Consider the following 23,896-nt stretch of genomic DNA (forward strand, 5'->3'; position numbering starts at 1 on the left):
TTTTAATTATATTTAGTTATGTTTTAGTTATGTTTTAATTTTGTTTTAATTGTTTTAATTATGTTTCAATTTGATTTAATTTTTTTTAAAACCATGAGTGAAATGATTGGTTTAGACTAATTTTCGGGTGCTGAATTCAAATATGATTTTAAGAACTCTTCATGCCGTACAGTTTCTTGTGTATCAATAATTGTAATTTTTTTTTAAAAATACATTTACACAATGAAAAACATGTTCCACTAGAAAATAGAGAAAAACAGCATACTGTTCATAACAAATTGTAAAAAATTTATTACGATAGTTAATTTCATTATATTCATGCTGCACCCTTAGTAATGAAATAGCATTTTCTTTCTATGATATGCATATATATTATGTACAGAGCACACATGTATGCGTAAAAAACTCAATTCATACACTTTTTTTTGCATATAATGTATTTTTTTCTCTTATATCGTGTTGTCTTCTATCTGCAAGAATATACATTCATTATTCATTATTGAATGGGCCCCACCTACCCTGATACTGCTTCTACATAAATTGAATTTTCATGGTGGAACCTTTCTCCTTGTTCATCACTGACTGTACGAAGGTTATCAGGTTAAAAATCCAAATCTGAATATAGGAAATGTACTTCAGAGTTATTCGAAATTCAAAATTTTACAAACAGGTTATTGATTGAAGAAATTGTTGGTAATTTTCCTCTTTGTGGTTCCCGAAAAATACCTTTCTCACAGATGTGAATGACTGCCATGCAGCCAATCTTTTGATTTACAATTATGTAAAAACAGGAACATTCACTAGTTTCCTTATTGGAGGAGGTTATTTTCAAAAGGGAACACATTTCTCCACTTTTTTCTCCGAAATCCACTTTTTAACGATTTATGAGTCTTTCGGATACCCTGTCAGATTATGTTCGAACGGGAACATTTTTCGTAATCACAATATAAAATAAAGTTAGTCGTTTCTATCAAAATAAACATATGAAAGGACGTCACTCTCCGCTGTAGATACGAATGTTTTTAACAACTGGCTGTCGCGAAGATGAATTTTGGAAAGAGAGAAAATTCAACTGCTCTTTGCGGGGAATCGAACCCATGTCCTTTCACTTTCCGGATGAATGCCCTGGACCACTGGAACACTAAGGCAAAGAATGTCTCAGTCTTTCCTTGGAACTCGTGTGCACTGAAAGTGACCGTACATGGACGGCCGAACCTGACTCAGGCCACGCTCACAACTGCTGACGCTGCCACCAGATGACGACTTATGAAAGGACGATTAGACCACTAGACTACAAAGGCAACGAATCTCTCAATCTTTCCTTAGGTTCGATTCCAAGCAAAGGCAATTGAATTTTATCTCTTTCCAAAATTCATCTTCGTAACAGCCCGTTATTTAAAACCTCCGTATGTATGGGGGGAAGGGTGACGCCATACTTTTACGAGTTTCCTTTATTCCTACAGTATGCACTGCGGCCATCATTTGTAGTTATCTAATATCGCCGCTGTGGTGACCGAGTGGACCCGTTTTCGGTTGGCTGAAGTTGGTTTTCTGTGATTCCCAACTTCGAGGAGAGAATGCGAGCCGATCTGCCCGTTAGAAAAGTCTCACAACAGAGACCAACATGCCTACATTGATAAAAATATTCAATCATTACACTTCACTCATTTCACTTCTGAAATATATATGGTACCGCTGAAATATCAGACATAGCACTATATACGCACTCACACTGTTATGTACACACACACTCGGTAGTAAAATGCCCATGGCGATAGACCGGAGTTGTGCTCGGTTTGAAAGAAAAGTTATCTAGTATCGTTCACACATATTCAAGTATACTAATTCCGAAAAATATTAAATATTACTAATAAACAATAAAAAAAAAGAAAAAAGAGCAGACATGATGTCTATTTTTAAGGTCAGAACTGGAATCAGCATCCAAAAATTAATTATGAGCAGCTAAACCCTCCCATGTTATCAAAACCTTGTATAGACCAGTGTAATCACGGCTGCAGGTTTCTTTCGCCATGTCTCATCGCATTTCCAAGAAAAGAAAAATCTGATTTTTCGTTGTGTAGTTTCGCTATACATTTTATTGAGAAATTGAATTCTCTCGATATTATACTGTAAGTAATATTTGGAAACAAATGTGATTTGTCTCCTCCGGGAATCGAACCCGACTTCTTTGCATACCGGGCAAGAGTGCGCTAACCAATACACTAGAGACACACTTTTCAATTTCTTATTAATATTCATTATGCGAGGGGGGGGGGGGACCCGGGTTCTATTCCCGGAGGAGACCACTTTTCTTTCCAAATATTAGTTTCGGCATAACATCGAGAAAATTCGAATTCTCAGTATATTTCGGGCCGAAAAAATACCATGTCTTAATATAAATTTTATTGTTAGATGTCTCGCTCATCAAATGGGACTGTTTTTCTTCGGAACACGAACCGTTCGGCTGAAGGTCAATACAGGTGTGAGATATCAGCTGATGCTCCATCTTTCCAGTCTATCTCAAGCGAAAAGTTCATGGCTGTTGAAGGTAAAATAAAAATATTTCTCTCGAGTAATTAACAAATGTTTACATAAAAAAAGAAATTGGTCTTTGTCGATGATGCAGACGCAAGTTTAAACTTGAATACGTCTTTAAAATCTCGTTACAGTGCAATGCGACTTATTCGGTCTGGTAACTAAAAATCTGAATAATTTGGCTTCACATACACAGGTACAATTTCTCCCAATAAGATCTATACTCACTTGTACGGAAAAAATCCGTTAGCTCGGGGCGACCGTTACTGGTATTAACGCCACTTCAGTATAATGGGAATTGTCTCAATGATACCCGTCTGTAGACACCAAAAAAACGCTCATAAATTCTGCATACGTCCCTGAGTTATGAGTGTTCAGGGCATTTTGTAACGTAACTTTTTGGGGATGCACTCAATAATATCGGATGACTTAAAAGACATTCACGACGAAAAATCAAAACACCGACTCTATCATAATAGTAAAGAGAATACAAAAGTACTGGAAACTATTTATTAAGGGGGTTGTTGATGCAAATTTTGGCTTCCCATGCTTTCCTGAGGGAAACTTCCTTTGCCTTAAAGGAACATTTAGAAATTTTATATTCACTTTAGACACTCAATTTTTTTTATCGAATTCTCTGTTAATATGTTTATACAATTTAACGAGAGCATTTAGGATTTTAACTGTTTTTGGTTACTTGTTTCTGAAATTTAACAACATACATCTTTTCAAATATCCCCAAAATTTACCCCTATTTTGTACCATAATTTTTTTTAATCATTTTAATGCGAAATCCTCTCGTTAAATCATGTAACACTTCAATATCAAAGGCACGGAGTTTCAAGACATTTGAACAAGTGGTGTTTGTGTGCAAAAATGTTCCTTATCTGACAAATACAAATACAAATACAACGCCACAACAGGCAAAATGCCCAACGAGGTGGCTGATAAAAAGATGCCCATAAAAATATGGATGTCATATGTTTCAAAAATACAGCAACCCCATTAAAAATGCAATTAACACAAATTATAAACAATATATACACATGATAAAATATCATACAATGCCCATAAAGAATACTTATGGTTGTCTTATTCTAAGAATGGATAGCTTCTCGATTTACCCCAACATGTTTATCGTATTTCTTTTTAAACGTGTCAATTGTGTTACAATTTACTACCTCCGGGGGTAAGCTATTCCATTTATTAACAACCCTATTAGAGAAAAATTCCCTGCGACACCATAACCTTGCATTGTCCCTCACCAATCGATACTGGTGTCCCCTTGTAAAAGCAGTTGATTGGCGGTGTAGTAAAAGTTCATGGTCCATCCTATCCATCCCATTGAAAATTTTGAACACTTCGATCATATCTCCTCGACACCTGCGTTCATCCAATGTAAACATATTCAAAAAATGAAGTCTCTCTTCATAACTCAAGCCCTGTGTGCCAATAAGGACACGCGTAGCTCTTCTCTGCACCCTTTCAATCAAGTCTATGTCCCTCTGTAGGTATGGTCTCCAAAACCTTACAGCATACTCCAGTCCAGGATGAACTAAACCTCGAAAAAGCGGAAGAATGACTTTAGGAGAACGCGAAGAGACCTTTTTGAAAATGAGACCAAGCATTCTATTCGCTTTTTTGACAACCGCTGAACAATGTTCAGAAAACTTAAGTCGCTCGTCAATGAGAATTCCCAAATCGGTGACTCTAGTTGCATCCGGGATAGTGACACCATTCAACTCGTAAGATAACCATGGGTTGTTCGAACCAAAATGAGCGACCATGCACTTATCTACGCTAAACGTCATGCCCCATTCATTTGCCCATGCTGCAATCTTGTTTAAGTTGGTCTGGAGCAACTCCCTATCGCTTTCATTCCCGATTACCCCCATTAGCTTCACATCATCTGCGAATTTGCTAGTAATTCCATCGATACCCTCATCGAGTTTGTCGATAAAAAGTGAAAAAAGTATGGGGCCAAGGACACTTCCCTGAGGAACTCCACTTGTGACGTCTGTCCAACCAGAGAATTCCCCGTTCACCATAACTCGTTGCGACCTATCTCTTAACCACGATTCTATCCAATTCAGCAAGTTGCCCCCTATTCCAATCTCGTGTAAACGCTTCAAGAGTTTGCCATGTTGGACCCGATCGAATGCCTTCTGGAAATCAAGGTAAACAACGTCGACATTTTTGCTCTTACCCAAAGCCTTAGTCACGTAATCATAGAAGCAAAGGAGGCTAGTTACACATGACTTCCCCTTCCTGAACCCATGCTGATTATCCGACAATACATTATTCTCGTCTATCCACTTCACAAACTGCCTTTTGATGATAATTTCCAAAATTTTCGAGAGGGAGCTCGTCAAACTCACTGGACGATAATTAGACACCACCTCTCTACTACCCTTCTTAAATATCGGAACAACGTTAGCCAGTTTCCAATCTCTCGGGACGATACCCTCAGCAACACTACTCCTGAATTTCTGTGCGACTGGCCCCAACAATTCATTAGCACCTTCCCTGAGAACCCTGGGATAGATATCATCTGGTCCTGGAGCTTTGCTTGCACATACATTTCTTAGAAGATTTAGGACCTCCACGTCTTCTACTTGAATATCGTTGAGCGTTTTATTACCCCATGCAACACCCGTATATCGAATATCATTATCTCCATTAAAAACCGACGCGAAAAAGTCATTGAAAGCACTACACATGCCTACATTGCTCTCTACCTTAGAGCCTCCTATCGAGAGGGGGCCAACTGTCCCCTTACATCCATTATTGACGTATCGAAAAAATGATTTTGGGTCAGAGCCAATGTTATCTGCCAACCTAGATTCAACTTCCTTTTTACTATCCCTTATCGCTTTCTTCAACAGTCTTCTTTTATCAGTAAACAATGATAGGTCACCACGTCCACTTTTATACTCTCTGAATGCTCTTTTCTTTTCAAGATAAAGGTTCCGCACGCTATCCGTGAACCATAGAGGGTGTGATGTACAAACACGCTTTTTTCGAACAAAGGGTATGACGTCGTGCAAAACAGAGGACAGCTTCGTACTAAATTCTTCCCATTGACTTACCACCCCTACTGATTCCAACCGGTCTTTGAAAACTTCCGCTAACCTTCTTCTCAAAACATCAAAGTTAGTTCTCCGAAAACAAGGAACCAGTCTTTTGTTATCAACCTTACCCGAGGAAAAGTTACAGTGAAATCTGACGATACGATGATCACTGGAAGAAAACTCTTCCCCCACCGAAACATGTTCAACTAGATCCTCAGAACTCAAAAAACATGGTTTTTTGTTTTTTAGTAAAGATAATTTTAAAAGAAAACATTAACACATATAATGTTTGCAAACAATTTACACTAAAATATTTCAAAAATACTTTTAGTGTAGATAGAAAAAAAAACTCTCTGTAACACAGAGTTAGACGTGAAAAAATTAATAGTTTTTAAAAATTTAAAAAATCGAAAATTGGTTTTTTTCGGAAAATTTGTGTGTACCAATCTCCTTAAACCTGTATACTTTGAAGTACAAAGCCAGAATTTAGTAAACTATATACTACATCTTCTATTCACAATTTAATTCAGGCTTCTTGTACTATCTTTGACTCTTTACTTTGATTACTCGGCTAGACTGCGTAGAATTAGACGGAATCTGAGTATAGAATAATTTCAATGAGCTTCAATAGAAAAGCGAAAATAAATTCGAATTTCGCGGGATTTGAATGACTTTGTTTATCGAGTTCATTAACCTTGATTAACACAAAACTCGGAGCTTGGCGCATCCTCAAACTTACTGAGTGAATTTTGATTGATGCTATTTCAGTTTATAATAACACCAGAAACTTACTATATTGGATAATTCAACTCAACATTTCATCGCTGAATAATTTTACAAGAATATTATGAACAAATAAAATAATTTGATTATGCAAATATTATAATGTTCTGAAATTATCCATGATCAAAACACGAAAGTAGTTAAAAATACAGTAGTTCCCGACTAACCGGTCTCCGTACCATCAGGTCTAGTTAAAAAATAATAATAATTCCCCGTAAAATATGAAACCATGAATAATATGTCTTGCCAAGGCGTTTCAACTGTAATCAATTTGGGTAATCATTGATGAATGAAAGAATGAATCATTCATGTGAATGAAAGAATGAATCATTCATGTGAATGAAAGAATGAATCATTCATGTGAATGAAAGAATGAATCATTCATGTGAATGAAAGAATGAATCATTCATGTGAATGAAAGAATGAATCATTCATGTGAATGAAAGAATGAATCATTCATGTGAATGAAATGAAGTTCAAATATTTCTTGTAAGAATTAGGCTTATCCGTTCTACGTTAGTATTTTCTTTATGTTAACCCTACCCGGGCATGGTAAAAATCTCTAAACCTTTTGTAAATTGCCATATCTTTTTGATAAAGTAGGCTTTCTTCCGATTTTCAGAAGGGGAAAAGTAAGGGATATAGGGAAAAGTGGTTCACTGAGATATCATCTATACACACAATATCTGGCCATGTTTATTCTAAGACGATAGTCTTTTGAAGAGGCTAGACATCTCGTCAATGCCCTGAGAGTGTTCAAAGTATATGCATTCCTACTGTACAGTGGACATAATATTATGTTTACTGCAACTAAGTTTGACGTAACAAAGTTTATCTGCAAAAACTTATCTTAAAATTTATAAAATACTTTTTCTTCGGAAAATGTATCTGTAGTCCTAAAATATACACAATATTTTTATTCTTCTACTTCCTGTTTCTGTAATGAATTTTTTAATACGTACAGTAGACCTGCATAACAAACATTTATAAAGTACTGGCCTATACTAAGAGGTCAGAATATATGAATAAGGGCTTTTGTATATAAAAAGGGTGTTTTAATGGTATGGGAGGGGATAGAAGGTGAGCATTTATAGAATTCCCGCCTATCCGGGTTTTTTTATTATTCGGCCTGCCCTTCCTCCACATTATGCCGGATAGTCGAGAGGGTGCTGCAGTTAGGTTTTTCATTACATACCTTGCAATTTGTTTCATGTTCTTTCTTCTTTTTTTTTCAGCGTAATTCTTAGTAATAATATTTGAATTAGATAAGTGAAAACATTAATAGTAATTCCAAATGGAAGTAATTATAATAATTAACAGTTATATGGAAGTTATTAGTTTTAATAACAATTTTTCTTATTGAATACATTATAATATTAGGTAAAATACCAAACTTCATCTAAGATTACGAAATATTATTTCTTCCCACAGTTAATTTATTACTTATTCTAAGCTAACCACATTTTACTAAATTCCATTTTTTTTCCAGATATTTCATTTTCTATGTATCTCTACATTTTTTATGAGTTGGTCATTACGAAGCGGAATTAAAAACAACTCACACGGTTTTCTAATCAATAAGCAAAATTGCAATCCGAATATACTGAAATCCCATCGTAAAAGAACTTGAGGAGAAATCAAGCAGAGAAAGTAATTTGAAATAAAAAAAAGTACAAAAAAAATCATTTATATATATTTCCCAGAGAAAAAGAGATAAAACAAATGATAAGAGACTGAAAAAAATACAATAATAATAAGAAAACGAAGTGAAGAAAAAAAAGGATTTCTACCGACGCAAAAGCAACGAAATATAAAAGAGGATCAATCTAGCTAATGTAATTAAGAAAATTAAGAAGAGCAGCAGTGATTGGTTTACGCGTAGGAAAGGAAGGTTAAAAAGACAACATTGTGTTTATACAAAGCAAAAATAAGGGACCGAAAAAATAATAATAAATAAATTATTATTATTTTTTTTTTTGTGAGAAAGGGTCATCATTTACTTCATTTTCTTTCATAACGGCGAGTGAACATAATTAGAACCCAAAAATGATAAAAGATTACGAAAAAAAAATTTATTAAGATAAAAAAGAATAGACTAAATGAGGATAAAAAAATATATATTCAACGGAGAATATCCGTTTACAATCTAATTAAAATTTGGTTTGGCTTTCTGCCGACAGTAAAGAGTATTAGGTTATATGTCTCAGGTTTACATTAACTGATTAATATATTTTTTTTTTCTTCTCCGTTATATTTTATTTTGTATGTTTTTGTGTTTCTCAGTTTATTGATATTTAAAAATGAATTATCAAATGACTGTCCGTATTTCTGTTCTACCAGAAATATTAGTTTTCGTTTTTCTTTCCAAACGCGGAAAAATTTTGTTTCTAGCTTTTATTCGGTGATAGCTCATTTTTCATTGTAATGAATTTTTGAATAAATTCTGACTGGATATTATCTTAATTAAAAGGATGTTTTTAAATGGGTATTGTTTTAGTGTAATCATTTGGAAAAAATGAGAATCGTGATCTAAAAAATTTGTTTCTCGATGATTCAGCTTTTGAGAGATGACGAAAGGATATATAGTTTCTCTATTAGTTGTTTCAGGACATTATATTTTTTAAAGGAGCAATGTTTTCCTGTCAGGTTTGTTTGTTTTAATCTCTTTTATTGTTTTGTTTGAATGGATGCTATCTGCAGCATTTCTTTATTTTAATGGTAAAGCGTATAAGGCATGGATTGTATAAATATTTGATCAAACACATCATTTTCTTTCCATCGAAAACATTTGTTGTTTATATGTAAAAAAATATATTTAGAGGTAACATTTCGCTTCAAGCATAAAAAAGTAACTGATTTTTTTTCTCCGAACAAAAATTTGTTTAGCTCAGATTTTTCCACATTGAATCAAATCAAATTTGCCTCGTTTGATTGGAATTTTTCTGTATTTTTCATTAGGATATATGACATTATTTCGATTGAATAGTGCAATATTATCATTAGTGGAAACATACATTTATTTTATTTTGAAAAATCGTTTTATGTTCTCTTTTATCCATACTATTTCCATAAAGGAAACGTTGGAGATATGATTATTTATCAATTTTTCATCCAGTTTTTTATTTGGAAAGCTTATTTCTGAAGTAAATATTTCTTACAAAGAGGCCATCTTCAAATTGGAGACTAACATCAGTTTTTGTTTTGAAATATCAATGTTTTCTGTTCTAAAAATTGTTTTATCTCTATGGTTTTTTCAACTAATTAAGACATGATACAATTCAATTTGAAAAGTAACAAATCTATTAAAGATAATATTGCCATTCGGGTATTGTTAACATTCTTCCAAAGAACGGAACGGGCCGATACCACATCATCGGCAAAAATTCGCTTGTAGTTTTCGAATTCGGTTAATGCTATCACATTTTTCTCGTTTCAATTGGATATTTTTTTTGCGTATTCTGAAGCTAAAATTTAACCACCTTCACCCCAAGGACGTTCGTAGGATCAACTTAGGAGGCGTCACAAAAAGTTTGGGGGCAAGGGATTCACTAGGATTTTCTTCTAGATACATTTTTAGTTATTAACTTTCAAAAAACATTTAAGTTAACAGAAGTTGATTAAAATAGCTGATGAAGGTATTTTATTAGTCTTTCGATGTTTTCTGTTTCACAACAACATTTAAAAAAATATTTTTAATTTTTGATCATATTTTGAGGGACATAAGCCTCCATGCCCTCCAGCGAACACCTCTGATCAGTCCCAATTTAATGTGACGTGATAGCAGCGAAACCTATTTGGAACAATAATGCATTTGCGACATTGATTGAACACTGCGACATTGATCCCATTTTTTAACTAAAGGTTTGCACAACATAATTGCGTTTATTTTTGGATTTTAAGAAACCGAGAATCCAGTCGTATTTACAGATAAAAAATCAGTGTTGCCATTCCCCAAGTTTTATATGCAAAAAATAGAAATATCGTATATTTCTAGTATTATTTCACACGTATAGCCTAAATATGCAGATTTTGAATGATATTCAAAATTAAATACCATATAATAAAAAAAAAACTATAGGTGATGGAACAAAAGGTCTGATCTCTGGAATCAGCACTTGAAAATTAATTAAGAACAACTAAAGCTTTCCATGTTATAAAGTAAGTGATCGTGTATGGACCAGTGTAATTTTTATTTTACATCATGAAATTCTAAATGACTTGAGAAATGGAAATTATATATATCAAATCTTAGAATTTCTTTCTCTCATAATAGAGAGGTCTTTCTTCGAGTTTTAAAATGATAGATTAACGTTTTTTACAAAAATGTTCATTCCTCAACGATATCTAATTCAAATTACTGATTGTTTGATTGTCTTAATGTGATAAACTTGATGTTTTTATTCATTTTATGTATTTTCTCTTAGATCGGCCGATGAAAGTGACGAGCGCAGCTCAATTTTTCACATCAAACAACTTCTACCTGAGTTTAACGATACTGATTGTATTACTATTTAGTTCTACGAAATGGTGAATATGATATCGAACTGAAAAAAATAAAATACGGTGATTACGAGAAGATGGACTTCCGTTCACCTGATTACGTGCTCATGATTCGTAAAAATAACAAAAAAGAAATGGGGAAAAATAATCAGCCTGTTGACTTTTTACATGTTATGCGGAAAGGATGTAGCAATCATCCTAATGGACATTTGTTTTTGAAAAAAATATTAATTATGCTAATTTATTCGTTTGTAATCCAAAAGTTTATTTCAAAGAAGTTTTTTTTTGTTATTTTTCATTCATTTTGAAAAAAAATATATGCTTGGATTTGGAAATGTGTTTATCAAATCATTAACTTATGTTATGGTTTGGTAATAAAAAAAAATCAAGGAATGATGTATCTTTAGTGTAAAACTGCTGAATCTTGTGCTATAGTCATTTTCTGTGATTTTTCTGTAATAAACGAAACTTTTTATACAATACATGTAATAGTTAGTAAATTTAACTATGGATGCTTGTTTTCAAATAAGAATGAATGTGATTTTGTTATAATAATTATTAATGATTAATTATACATTTTTTGTAAATTTATTGAAACATTTATCTAAAACTACTATACGTATTGTACACAAGTTTTTGTCAATACAAAAATTTGGAATGATTAGTTTTGACCAATGAAATTCAGTGCGTTTCTTTTTTTTTTTTGTTAATTTCCTGAGAAGAAAGAGTACAGCACCAACCTTGCTGATGATGTTACTGTAGAGCTTCTACACTTTTAACTTTTCAAAAAATATGCCGTCATAAACAGTAAGCAGTGGAGATACTTCAATTGTATCTTTATGCATGAAAAACTCGAATCTCAAAATGTAATAATGATTAAAATGCATCGATATCGATTCGGGAATTTGTAAAACCATTCTGCTGCTAAATGTGTTTTTTTCACGTGATAAAATTTCTTTCAAAAACGGAGCACAAGAATAGAACGCGAAACAGCACCATAAATTCTGATAAAAAAACTACTTGAATAAAATGAAAAATTACTTCAATCGAACAAAAAAATATCCTTTCATTTGTTTCTATAAGTGAAACTGAATTGTAAATTTCGAAAAGGCTCATCACCGAAAATTAAAAATTTTCATGAGACAAAAAAATGAATTTTTTACTCAACCGTTTGACTTATTTCAGCAGATTGCTTTTTTTTTCCCGAAGAAGATTACCGGCAACTCTGTACGTTAATTTTAGGGAAAAACTGCTCAAATAATTCAAAAGGTTCAACAAAAATTCTTTTTTTTTTTGTCTCCTGAAAAATTTTAATTTTCGGATAAATTTACAGTCATTCATTTATATTATACGTAAAATGGACGGTGAAGTGATAAAGGAATGCCACGCGTATCATATCGAAATCTTTCAATAGGGATTTGAAAGAAAAATTTTAAAATATAAAAATTCAATTTTACTTCCATGAAATATTCCCCCTTGATTTGGTTAAACATCGTACTTTTCCACTCATAAGTAATTGGGAGTCAATGATTAAAAGTATCTTCAACCAAGAAATGTATTAACCCTTTCCGCGCCATAGTAGAAATAACTAAACCTTAAATAAAATATTATTTATTTTTGGATGAAGCAGGCTTTTTTCGGATTTTCAGCCTGTGGGATAGGCTTTACAAAATGTCTGGGCTCAATATTTATCAATGCTAAAACAGGAAACTTTCAAAGAGACGAAACATCTCGTCACTGCCACTGAGAAGGTTAAGCTGATTGATGATATTAAGAAAAAAACTTCTTTTAAAGATTCAATATCTATTGATTAAAATTTTAGGTCTTTCAAAACCTAATAATAACATGCAGAAATGGCATGAAATGACGTAAATTAAACGTAATTCAGAGTATTTAATCAATTATTAAGTTCCATACTTTTTTGTTTTACCATCAGTAGCACTTAAAATTTTAAGTATTGATTTGCAATTTTTCATTATTTTTGAAAATATTTACATCAGCATTAAAATTTTTAAAAAAACAAAAGTTAGATATATAAGTACGTTATAGATTGTATGCTGTATTAAACAAAAGAAAAATCGTTCCAGAAATGATCTGTTTTCAGTATGTTGCATAATATTTAAAGAAAGAAGCCTTTTCACCGTTGTTTCGTACCCCCCAGGATGCAATTGATGATTTCAATATCTATGAAAGCGTTCAATCTTTTGACTATGGAAATGCGCAACGGAAAAGGTTATAGGGACATAGGTAATATTTTTGAGTCCGCCTTTAAAAATGTTAAGGGTAAAAGTGGAAAACGCGTAGTAAGTACCAAAAGGAAAAATGTTGGGGAATCGTGGAAAAAACTTTTTGCACCCGATAGGAGCGTTTACATTTGCTACCTATTTACACGCATTTCGCATTTGACACTTTAACCTGAAAAAAGGTGTTTGAAATTTCCCATTTCGGTTCGGTACTTGGTGTTTGCCATTTTTACTCTGCATTTGCCAAAATAGTAAAAACTGATGTAAATTATACGTGATTCAGAAAGTTCAATTACTTATTCAGTCATATATATATTTTTTATCAATATCTGCAACACTTAAAATTTGAAGCATTGATTTACAATTTTTCATCGTATTTGAAGATACATATGCAATAAAGGAGAGTTAGAAAAAACCCCACTCTTCTATATATCTATATTAAATGCTCAATATTGAACAAAAAAAATCGTACCAGAAGTAATCTGTTTTCAATATGTTTCATAATATTCAAGAAAAGAAGCCGTACGACCGTTATTACGTATCCCCAGGATGCAAAACCCTGTTAAGGGCAAAATAGGGCAAAATATAAAGAAATAACAAAATCGTAGTGACTTGATTTCAATATCTATGAAAGCGTTCAATCTGTTGACTATGGAAATGCGCAACGGAAAAGGCCATCGGGACAAAGTTGTATAAGCAACACGTTGTTTCTATTGATTCCTCTGAGGAAACCGTATTGGATTTATCGATACCTCCGCGCGGGACGACAAGAAAGAAAAGAGCAAATAAACTTTCGAAACAATGGGCGGAAGGCAAATGGTTCTGTTGTGCTCTATTGTGTTCTTCTCTATAGTATTTCCTTTATTTTTTACCCGATGAAAATATTCCATAGTTATTGGCTTTCTCCGAAGACATTATTCAACGGGATATTTGTCGATGATGATTTCCAGCGTAAAACGGGAATTGGATGTTGTCTAGAAAGAAAATATGATATCGGATTCCAGCAATGCATAAAAATCTCTAAACTATAAGTACGATTATATGGAGATATGAACAATTGTAGATTTTGTGTAGAACATGTGGATTTTATTTAATAAATCTTGTTCGGTACGTACGGAAGTAAATAATGACGGAAGAAAGTCGTTTCGCCATTTCTTTCCGCCATTTTCTTTCTTTTGGATATATGAGTTTTTTAAGCTATTTCTATAAAACTATTCAAGAATATCTCTTAAAATAATTCTATGATAATATCGCTGTAACATACAGTATGATGCATATGATTTTTATGTCAGGTATATAATTCAGATTGAGAATTTCTCTATGGTTATAGATCAGTGGTTTGTAACCCGGGGTGCAGAAAAGTTGGGACTAAAATTGTAACATTTTGCATAACATTCAAAAAAATTGAAATTATGAAAAGAATTAAATTGAATTTTTCGATTATTTGCGAAATTATGAAACATAGTGACATTTTGGCAGCTCACTTTGTTTAGTTTTTGTGTGGAAATGTGTAGTACGAAAAAAAATTCATATTGTAAAACTTTCTTTTTCACCCAAAGTGTTTTTCAACAGGTTTGTTTACATTCATAGCTCTTGTTATTATGTAGTAATGTGACAAGCATGACTCAGGAAAACGTCAAAAAAAACTCATTCATGTGGTAAAACAACTTACATAATATTGTTGTGTGTTTGGACTGTAATCAATAATTGAAGAAAAAGTCATTGTGAACTTTTTCTCTCAAATTAAAAAAAAATTAAAAATGAATATTAATAAATTTTAGTTTAGCTTATCAATTTACTTTCAAAAATTATATTTTGTAAATCCAAGTATTAACCATAGGCTGAAAAAGGAGATGAAAATTATTTTGAAGATTTAAAAAAATAATTAATTCATAATTGATGTAATTAATTGTGAAACTAAATTTTGCAATTAGAAAACTCATTATCCAAGAAGGTGCTGAAAAATAAATCATATTGCACTGGGGGTGTGGGGTGGAAAGAAGGTTGAGAACCACTGTAATGCATGAGCAAGATGGAAATCATAAAACATCGGATATTGAAGAACCGAACACACACCAACTTCACATCTCAGAAACATCAGAGAAATAGAAAGAGAAGGATCCCCGAACACAGATTCCGCATCTGATCTCAGGAAAGCGGGATGTGTTCCCAAGTGGTGAGTGCATCCGGAAATTTATTAAAGATAACCTCAAGTATACAACAACACTCGCGGAGAGTGTGATATGGTTCAAAACATCAAGAAATATCAAGCGGTCCAGATAAATCATCGAGATAATTAAATGGAATAGAGATAAAATCATGGAATCATGATTTATCTTGACTATGCATCTTGATCATTACGTGAAACTTAAGTCACCAAATAAAAATCGTGAATATTGATTCTCTTCCACCACGTAATTAATTTAGACACCTCAGAGACAAGTAGATATAAAAGCGTTCCCGAAGAATGGGTGTATCCAGAAATTTTATTGTATAAAAAATTTCATTATCAATGACAAACAACAAAATTTAAATATTTGTTAATAAATAAATATACCAAATGTACAAAATATTCATCATGTACACAATATTGTGTGTAAGTGTTTACTTTTATTAAAAGAAATTTAAATGTGCGGTCTTTTGATGCAATTACCGCATTCGGGGAAATTTTATTTGTCATGATTTTTAAAATAATTATTGGAATGTTGAAATATAGTCTTGTTTTGGATAATAGTATTGTTGATATTGCTTTATGTGTTGTGCTCTGTTGAATGTCCATCGATCATGCAGATTGATTTAATTCATACGTTTGCATCGATGATCACCTTTTCATCCATTTCTTGAAACAAGTATTTCAAAAATTTATTAAAGATTGGCTGTTAACAAAATTGAGTAAAATTAACAAAAAAGAATAAATTTATTATTTTTGCAATTTGAAATAATATACTTTTCACTTGGTATCGATCAACTTTACTTTTTAAGGTAATAATCTTGAACAAATATATTTTATAAAAATTAGGGCTTAAACATTTTGAAAAACAGTGTTTCTTTTTGTACTCAGGAGGTTACTCATCATGTTAACAAATATTTAAGTTTATTTTCAAGAGAGAATATATTGAAATAATAATGAGTACTTTCTCTCTCTTAACACATAAACGATAACAAAAAAGTTCAAAAAATTCCAGTTGACATTGTAACGTATATCATTATTTCACATTCTTTATGTACGTTTATGATAATGCGAATAGCAGAAATCTTTTTCATATACGCAATAAAGCAATGGATATTGTTTGTATTGTAAATTGGAAAATATATGAACTACTGAATTTCAGAATATGAACGATTAGCTACAATTCTTTCATGTGCATTTTCTTAATAAAAAAGTACAGGCTGGCTAATTGGAGAATTTTATTTTCAAATCAAACATCTCTACGTTCTTTTTTGTTTATAGAGTAAATTAAAATTAATATGCTGAAGAGCTTTTGTATGTCTCACACGTAATGTATTTTCTTAAATTTCCGATCTTCAAGAAATATGATCAAAACAGATCAAAATTATAATGTAATTCCATTTATATAATTCAAAACAATTAGAATGATATCATTTATAATACATTATGTATAACAGAACTTTTGTTAATGCTATCTTCGTAATAAAATTTGATTTGAAGATAGGCATTTAAAAATTTCATACTGAATGAGCAACTAACAATTTCATACTGAATGAGCAACTAACAATTTCATACTGAATGAGCAACTAACAATTTCATACTGAATGAGCAACTAACAATTTCAAGCTGTAATAAAAGTAATACAAATTTTCAATATTATAATTTTAATAGTTTCCATATATTCTTTGGTCATTAGTAAACATATATTGTCACCTGCATCTTCATAGCCTCTTACTGAACATGAAGAAATTAATTAACAAAAACAAAAATCACAAACGTTCACAGAAATTCATTTTTAATGTATTAAGCAAATACATATGTCAACATGCTCTACTTTCTCGCATCGAAATTTCACTAATTATCTTTCGAAAAATGCTTATGAGCATATTCAAAAACGTTTTGTGTAATGTTGTAAGTATAAACTAGAAATTGTGTATGTACATAAAATGTTCTTCAGCATCTGAAGATATAAGATATACATATATGTATAGCCTATATAAAAATGCATAATAATCGATATAGTGTTGATATATGGATTTGGAAACTTATACGAAACTAATAAATTCGAATACATGTGTGCAAATAAATCACGATATACGTATGTAATATTACTACGGTTTATGAAGAAGTGGTCTGTAATTCATGGATTTTTTCCCAAAGTGTTTTCATTTATTAACTCGTTTTAGTTTGTTCAAATGCATTCGAAAATATTTACTTGTGAATAAAATTTAGTTTCATTGCAAGTTTCTTTCTTATTGATTTTCAACTTGTTATCGTGGAAACAAATTCGTAATTTGTAGAAGCTATTTTAAAAAAGTCATTAGTCGAAAAAAAAATACAGTGCTTATACGACTAATAGAAAATACTCCTACTTCAAAATGATTACTTTGGTATCAAAGAAATAAATTCATATTCCTGAATTTCTCTCTGAAATTAAATATTGGCATTTCAAGTAATTTCATAAATACTAAAATGAATTACTTTTTTATAAAAAAAACTATTGATCGTAATTAAGCTATTAATTCACATTATATAAAATGTAAGAAGGTTTAAATCTACACACGTAATTTTAAATTGTCTTTTAGAACCAATCAACGCGCCAGCGCGTTTCGAAATGGCCGCTCCGCAAACGTTAAAACGGTATTCCTGTTGAAATTTATCGGGAGGAAAAGGACACCATGCATGCAAATGCAACCTAGAGATCATTATCCCGTACAACTGTTAGAACGGTTGCACGCTGGAATAACTTCGAACAGGACTGGCGTCCGCGCATTTTATTTCCTGTTACGAAGATTTGCATACGGTTTCTTCTTCTTCCCCAGATTACATTTGCATGCATGGTGTTCTTTTTCTGCCGATAAATTTCGACAAGAATGCCGTTTTAACGTTTGCGGAGTGGCCATTTCGAAACACGCTAGTGCGTTTGAGTCTCATGTTAGACCATGCATTCTTCAATCAAATTTGTTTGTATTGGTGTGTACTATCACCTCTTATGTGTAATATTGAAATTTTAATTTTCGAGCGGCAGCATCTGCCGAAATATTAGTAGTAAACGATGAAAATCGCGAAATATCATCATTTCTAACATGAGTATTGATTTCGGTACTTCAGTATACCAAAGAATACAAGTAGAATTTTCAAGATTATGAAAACAGCAATAGAAGACAAAAGGAGAAAAAAAATCTTGGATTTTATTTCCCTTTAACAAAATATCAATGCCGGGGTGGGGGGGGGGGGGGGAAATCTCGCTGTCGGGTCAAATTGACCCCGTCTTGGAAACGCGAGGGTTGATAACTCACTGATTTGAAAAATCCAATTTTCTTATCTCATATTCCGCTTGTATGAGTATGCTTCTGGATTTTAAATGTTTTTTCTCATTTGTTGATGGCGGATAGTGTGAAAAATTTGATTTTCATCAGAAATGTTGTAGTATGAAAAAAAAAAACCTTCGAAATCCATGTTTTGTTGTGAATCTATGAGTACAAGGGCAGATATTTTTAATGTTAGCAATGAGCATTTCTTTAAACTGAATTAATTCATTTCGTTAAAGAATATTATAGTCGTTTCTCCGTATTCGCGAGGGTTGCGTTCCATTGGTGACAGCAAATACGAAAAATCCGCTAATAAGTAAAATCTTGAAGTTTTGTTCTTTAGACATCTCAGTTTTACAGTATACTCTTTGTGTGAAGGAAGTGGGGGGGGGGGGGGTCCGGGGATTGTGAACGCGATGCTCTCTGGAAAAAACAACGAGTGTCTGTTAGTCATTTCTTGTAAATCCCACTTAATTTGTTAGAGTATTGAAGCAAGGCTTCCTTTACCAATTTTGCTACATGTGGAAAACGTACCACAGATGGTCTATTTCATGGAAGAAATTAATTGCCTATATAAATTAGGAAGTTTTTACTATGTTACTCATAATAAACTTGTGTTTTAGTTCTCAGGATTTACAGATTAAATAATGACGGCTATATTATGCAAATTGCGCAATACATAGCTTGCATACTTTTTCTTATTACACCCATAGAAAAACAACACTTTCTCCATGCGAGACATGTGAATCCAGGGCTATATAGTAGGCAGGTTTATCTGCAGAAACGGCTGATCGAATTTTACGTTCTTTTTCCTTGATATATTCGACTGTAGACTCATTGATTCCGTAATAACGGGAAACCGCAGCAACGAATCTTACCTTTAAAAATATTTTCAATTTTTCTTCGTTAGTTCTTAACTTTTAGAAACATTCAAACAACAGTCTGAATATGTCATAATATTCACATAACGTCATAAATATTATCAGAAGCACCAGGAAAAACTTTGAGAGGGGGTTTTTAAATGTTTATTTAATACGTGCACAGCGTATATTTTATTCCGATACAAAAATAATACCTCAACAGTGTTTTCCAAGAAATCTGGGAAAGAGACCGTGAATAAGTAAACTGCGAATATGAAATCCGCGAATACCGAGGGCCTACTGCATATTATTATGTTAAAGATCATTATATCGTTATGTTGAGAAGAATAATTATTTCGTCACGTTAAAGATCATTATTTCTTAACTTATGAAAACTTTTCTATACGTCTGAAAATATTTTTTATGTTTAAAAACATTGTTTTATATTTCAAGATATTATTTCTTCACGTTTAAAAATAGTATCTTTCTTGCGTTTAAAAAATTCTCTCTACTGAAGTCAAAAACATTGAGTCGTAAAATGTATAAAATTTTATTTATTTTCAAATTAATTATCAATAAGGAATTTCAACCAATTTATTCCATATAATGGAAAATATTGACCACTAAACCATTTTTACTATAATAAAAATTTCGGTCATCCATGTGGAATGTGATTTAGAACTTCTACGGAAGGTTGCGTCAATGAATGTCACTGAATGTGTCGCTTTGACATTCGTCTTTGCTTAAAAAAAGGTATTTAAATTTCTGGTTCCATTCCAGATAGCCCGAAGCAGCTCTGAATAGTGAAAGTAAAACATCAGTTGAATCAAGAATTAATTTCACAAACTACCATTCCTAAGCATGTCGCGTTATATATCATTTCCGCATCGATGCTTTTAACGTTAGTTAAATATTAACCCATCTTATACAGAAGGTGAGTTGGAAACACTTTAAAGCAGGAGCTTGGTCGAGACTTAATTAGGACGAAATGGTAGTAATTGCTGACTGAACGGGTAACACATTTGGCAAGGTGAGGATTTGGAGTGATGAATATGTTAACACGTAGATGTTTCAGGCACCATAAATCTCACCTGAAGGTGGAACGGCTAGAATTATTGATCATTAGTTTCGACAGGACGTTGCACCATAAAACGCCCGATAAAAAATTAATTAATTAATGAATTAGCGTAATCATTTTTTTCTTGTATTTTTCAGCACATTCTATTAGTTTAAAATTGCATAATATTAAAAATAAATAAAATGCAGATAAACGTAGCTATGAGATCAAGTATTTAGATATAGTAAAATACCCGACTTACGCTATCCCGAGATGTGCGATTTCGGAGTTCCGAGATTTTCTGTTAAAAATCGCACAATTTTGAAATTCAAACGCAATGAATGGGATTATTGCTGAGATAGTACAGATTATTAAGTGGCAATTCTCTCAAATTATTCCAACGGCAAAAAACCAATTTTCTTGCCGTTTTTTTTTTGTTCTTTCCAAACACAGGCAAATATTTTATTACGATGGACCAAGGTGTTTATAAAGCATTCAAAGGGTTCAAGATATAAAAAGAATACAGCTTTTATTTATTTTTTAATATACCGGATTGCAGTCGCAAGTGGAGTTGAATTTTATAAAATAATTGGAAAGTACCCTCATTGAGGGGGCAGCCGTAGAGTTTACACAAGCAGCTCCCGACTCGGGGGGGGGGGGGGCCCACGACCCAATCACAGAATGATAAATAAAAAAAAATATAAATAAATGATAAATAAATGATAAATAAAGTTGAAGAAATTATATATATATATACTTATTTTATATATATATACATACATTTAGAATAGAAATGGAAAGATGAAAAGTACAAAAATAAATGGAACAATGAAGAGCTCGTTCTCAAGGGGAAACCCCCACATTGTTCCAAACAGCAAAAATGTTTCATATAATTATTTATTTATTACTTTGGCGACATCTCTCGACAGGAGTATGATACTTTGCTTTATTTTTTTTACAGTCCGTCAGATGGCATTGCTATCGCATTACATTTACTAGCACTGGATAGAATGAACTCCGTTGTTCGAGAACATTCTCGCTTATACATATTTCTTGCTGCTATAAATAGGGGTGACTCCATGACGGGGGGGGGGGGGGGGGGCATGACTAAAAGTATTTCGGAAACGCTGGTTTACAGCCTTGTTTTAGAAAGTGAGCCAAGTTTGGTTTTTTAATTGGTATGGGTCAAATGGGTCCCAAATATCACATTTTTACATGTTGTCAGACTGACACGTAATTTTCATCAATGTACAGGAGTGCCTCCAAAAGTATGCGAAACTCACATAGTGTAAAGCAACAAAGGAATTTTTTCGACGCCATTTTTTGTATATACTTGTAGATCAAATTGAAGTTTTTTGGAAGCAGATTTTGAATATGCGTGTTTTAAGTTCATAAATATTATTTAGAAAGAGCTATGACGTCATAAACCTTCAATTTATTTTATAATATCATTTCAAATGCAATTTTTACTCTTTATTTACCATTGTCACTTTTTTTAGGCGAGGGGCGCTTGTTTTCATTCCTATTAGAGCAAGCAGTGCAACTTTTAGTTGTGATTGTTGTTCCTAAATTTAAACTGACTGCTACAAAAGTTACAAGCTAAATAAATAAATAAATAAATATATATATATATATTTATTTATTTATTTAGTTTGTAACTTATACACACAAACACATTGTAAATAAATAGTAATAAATTAATGAATAATTAATATATATATATCTTAATTCAATAGAACTTTTTTTCCTAAACGGTTTCTTTTCATATTTCATTCACGTTACCACGAGAGTTTTGGCTTATAATGGGATAAATGTCACGTAACTTCCGGGAATCACTATATCAAGAGAATATACTTCATATTACTGTACAGAAACGCTGAAGTTTGAATAAAGAATTCTATATAGAGAGAGACAGACGGCTTCTCTCTCAGCCTAATATATCGAAGAAACAGATGTTTTCTGGATATTATGCCGAGGTGAACTCGGAAAAAAAAATTAATCTGCTCTCCATCGGGACTCGAAACCTGACCCTCTTGCAAACCGGGAAAGTATACTACCATATGCACCGCTTTCTTTTCTTTCTTTCAAACCGAGCTCACGCCCGCCATGGACATTGTACTACTGATGGGGTTGTGCCGGAAGTGTGAATGTGTGTGTGTACCTAACAGTCTGAGTTGCGTATATAGTAATGTGTGGGAATTTTTGATGCTGCCATATATATTTCAAATTTTTAATGAAGTGTAATGATTGAATAATTGTGTCGTTGTAGGCCTGTTGCTCTCTGTGGCGAGACTTTCTAACGGAGAGATCGGCTGGCATTCGCGCCTTGAAGTTAGGAACAACAGAAAACCATCTTCAGTCGACCACCACTGAGGTCGCGGTAGGTTTCGAACCCAGAGTCCGTCACTATGACTACTCGACAACCACAGCGGTCCATCTATACCACTAGAGACACGACCCTGCCTTCCTTATCTCCTGTGGTGTAGATGGTAGCATGCTTGCCCAGTTTGCAAGGGGGCCTGGGTTCGAGTCCCGTCGGAGACCGGAGGACTTTTTTTCCGAGTTCACCTCGGCATAATATCCAGAAAATATCTGTTTTCTTCAAGAATTCTATAGTTTCCATAGGAGTGAAAATTCTAATAATAAAGAGACATGAGAAAAAAAACGATACTTCATTCATTCATTTTCGTAAAAATTCAATAAGTGACTATAATCCAATTAATTCAATAAGATAGAGAATTCAGAATAACAAACCTGAAAGTTTTTGAGCACCCAATTTAATTTTTGAGAAGTTCAGATATGTGTTTATTTCGTGTCTGTGCGCACACACAGAGTCAAATCAGACCGAAAGAAAACTTTAATATTCAGTACCACGACGTAAAGATTTAACGATTTTTAAAACTTGTTGCCTAAAAGAAAAAGGAAAAAAAAAATCTTAAATAAATAGGAAGACGTGGAAAAAATAAAAATCAAAACACTTGTTTTGCGTCGTCTCGAAAGATAAATGGCTGCGTGTTTGTGGTTCACTAATGAGAGTAGCTTGATAAAAGCACCAACAACATGCTTATTCTGCTTTTGCGCCTAATATTTTCTCCTGGTTTTTCCTGTCTCTCTCTAACGCTCTCTCCCGGCCTGTATTGATTTTTTTTCCCTCTCATATTCAACATTTATTAACGCATGCATTTTTTTTTATGCGTCCAATTTTTTTTATGTGTCCAAGTCCTCCCTTCCTTAACTATTTCTTGCGAAAATGAAATTCATTTTTTTCTCCTCTCCCATCAGACATTTTTTTTTGCAATTACTTGTTCAGTAACTTTTCTGTATGGCACTCACACAAATCCTTCCAAAACATGTTTTTTTTTTAAT

General features: G+C 32.6%; 1 protein-coding gene across 1 annotated transcript in view; it reads left to right on the forward strand.

Moving 5' to 3' along the window:
* The window catches only part of LOC149076088 (uncharacterized), a 168,734-nt gene extending 151,215 nt beyond the window's left edge, over nucleotides 1–17,519 (forward strand). The window contains exons 3-4 of the mRNA XM_089243616.1: nucleotides 2,413–2,548; nucleotides 10,814–17,519. Coding sequence (XP_089099742.1) covers nucleotides 2,413–2,548; nucleotides 10,814–10,920 — 243 coding nt within the window. The 3' untranslated portion in view covers nucleotides 10,921–17,519. The remainder of the gene's footprint in view (nucleotides 1–2,412; nucleotides 2,549–10,813) is intronic.
* Nucleotides 17,520–23,896: the final 6,377 nt, after the last annotated feature.

This window comes from Pholcus phalangioides, unplaced genomic scaffold (assembly GCF_987345545.1).
Source record: "Pholcus phalangioides strain wild (caught in Gottingen) unplaced genomic scaffold, Ppha-v1.0 ptg000015l_1, whole genome shotgun sequence".
NCBI classification, from domain to species: Eukaryota; Metazoa; Arthropoda; class Arachnida; order Araneae; family Pholcidae; genus Pholcus; species Pholcus phalangioides.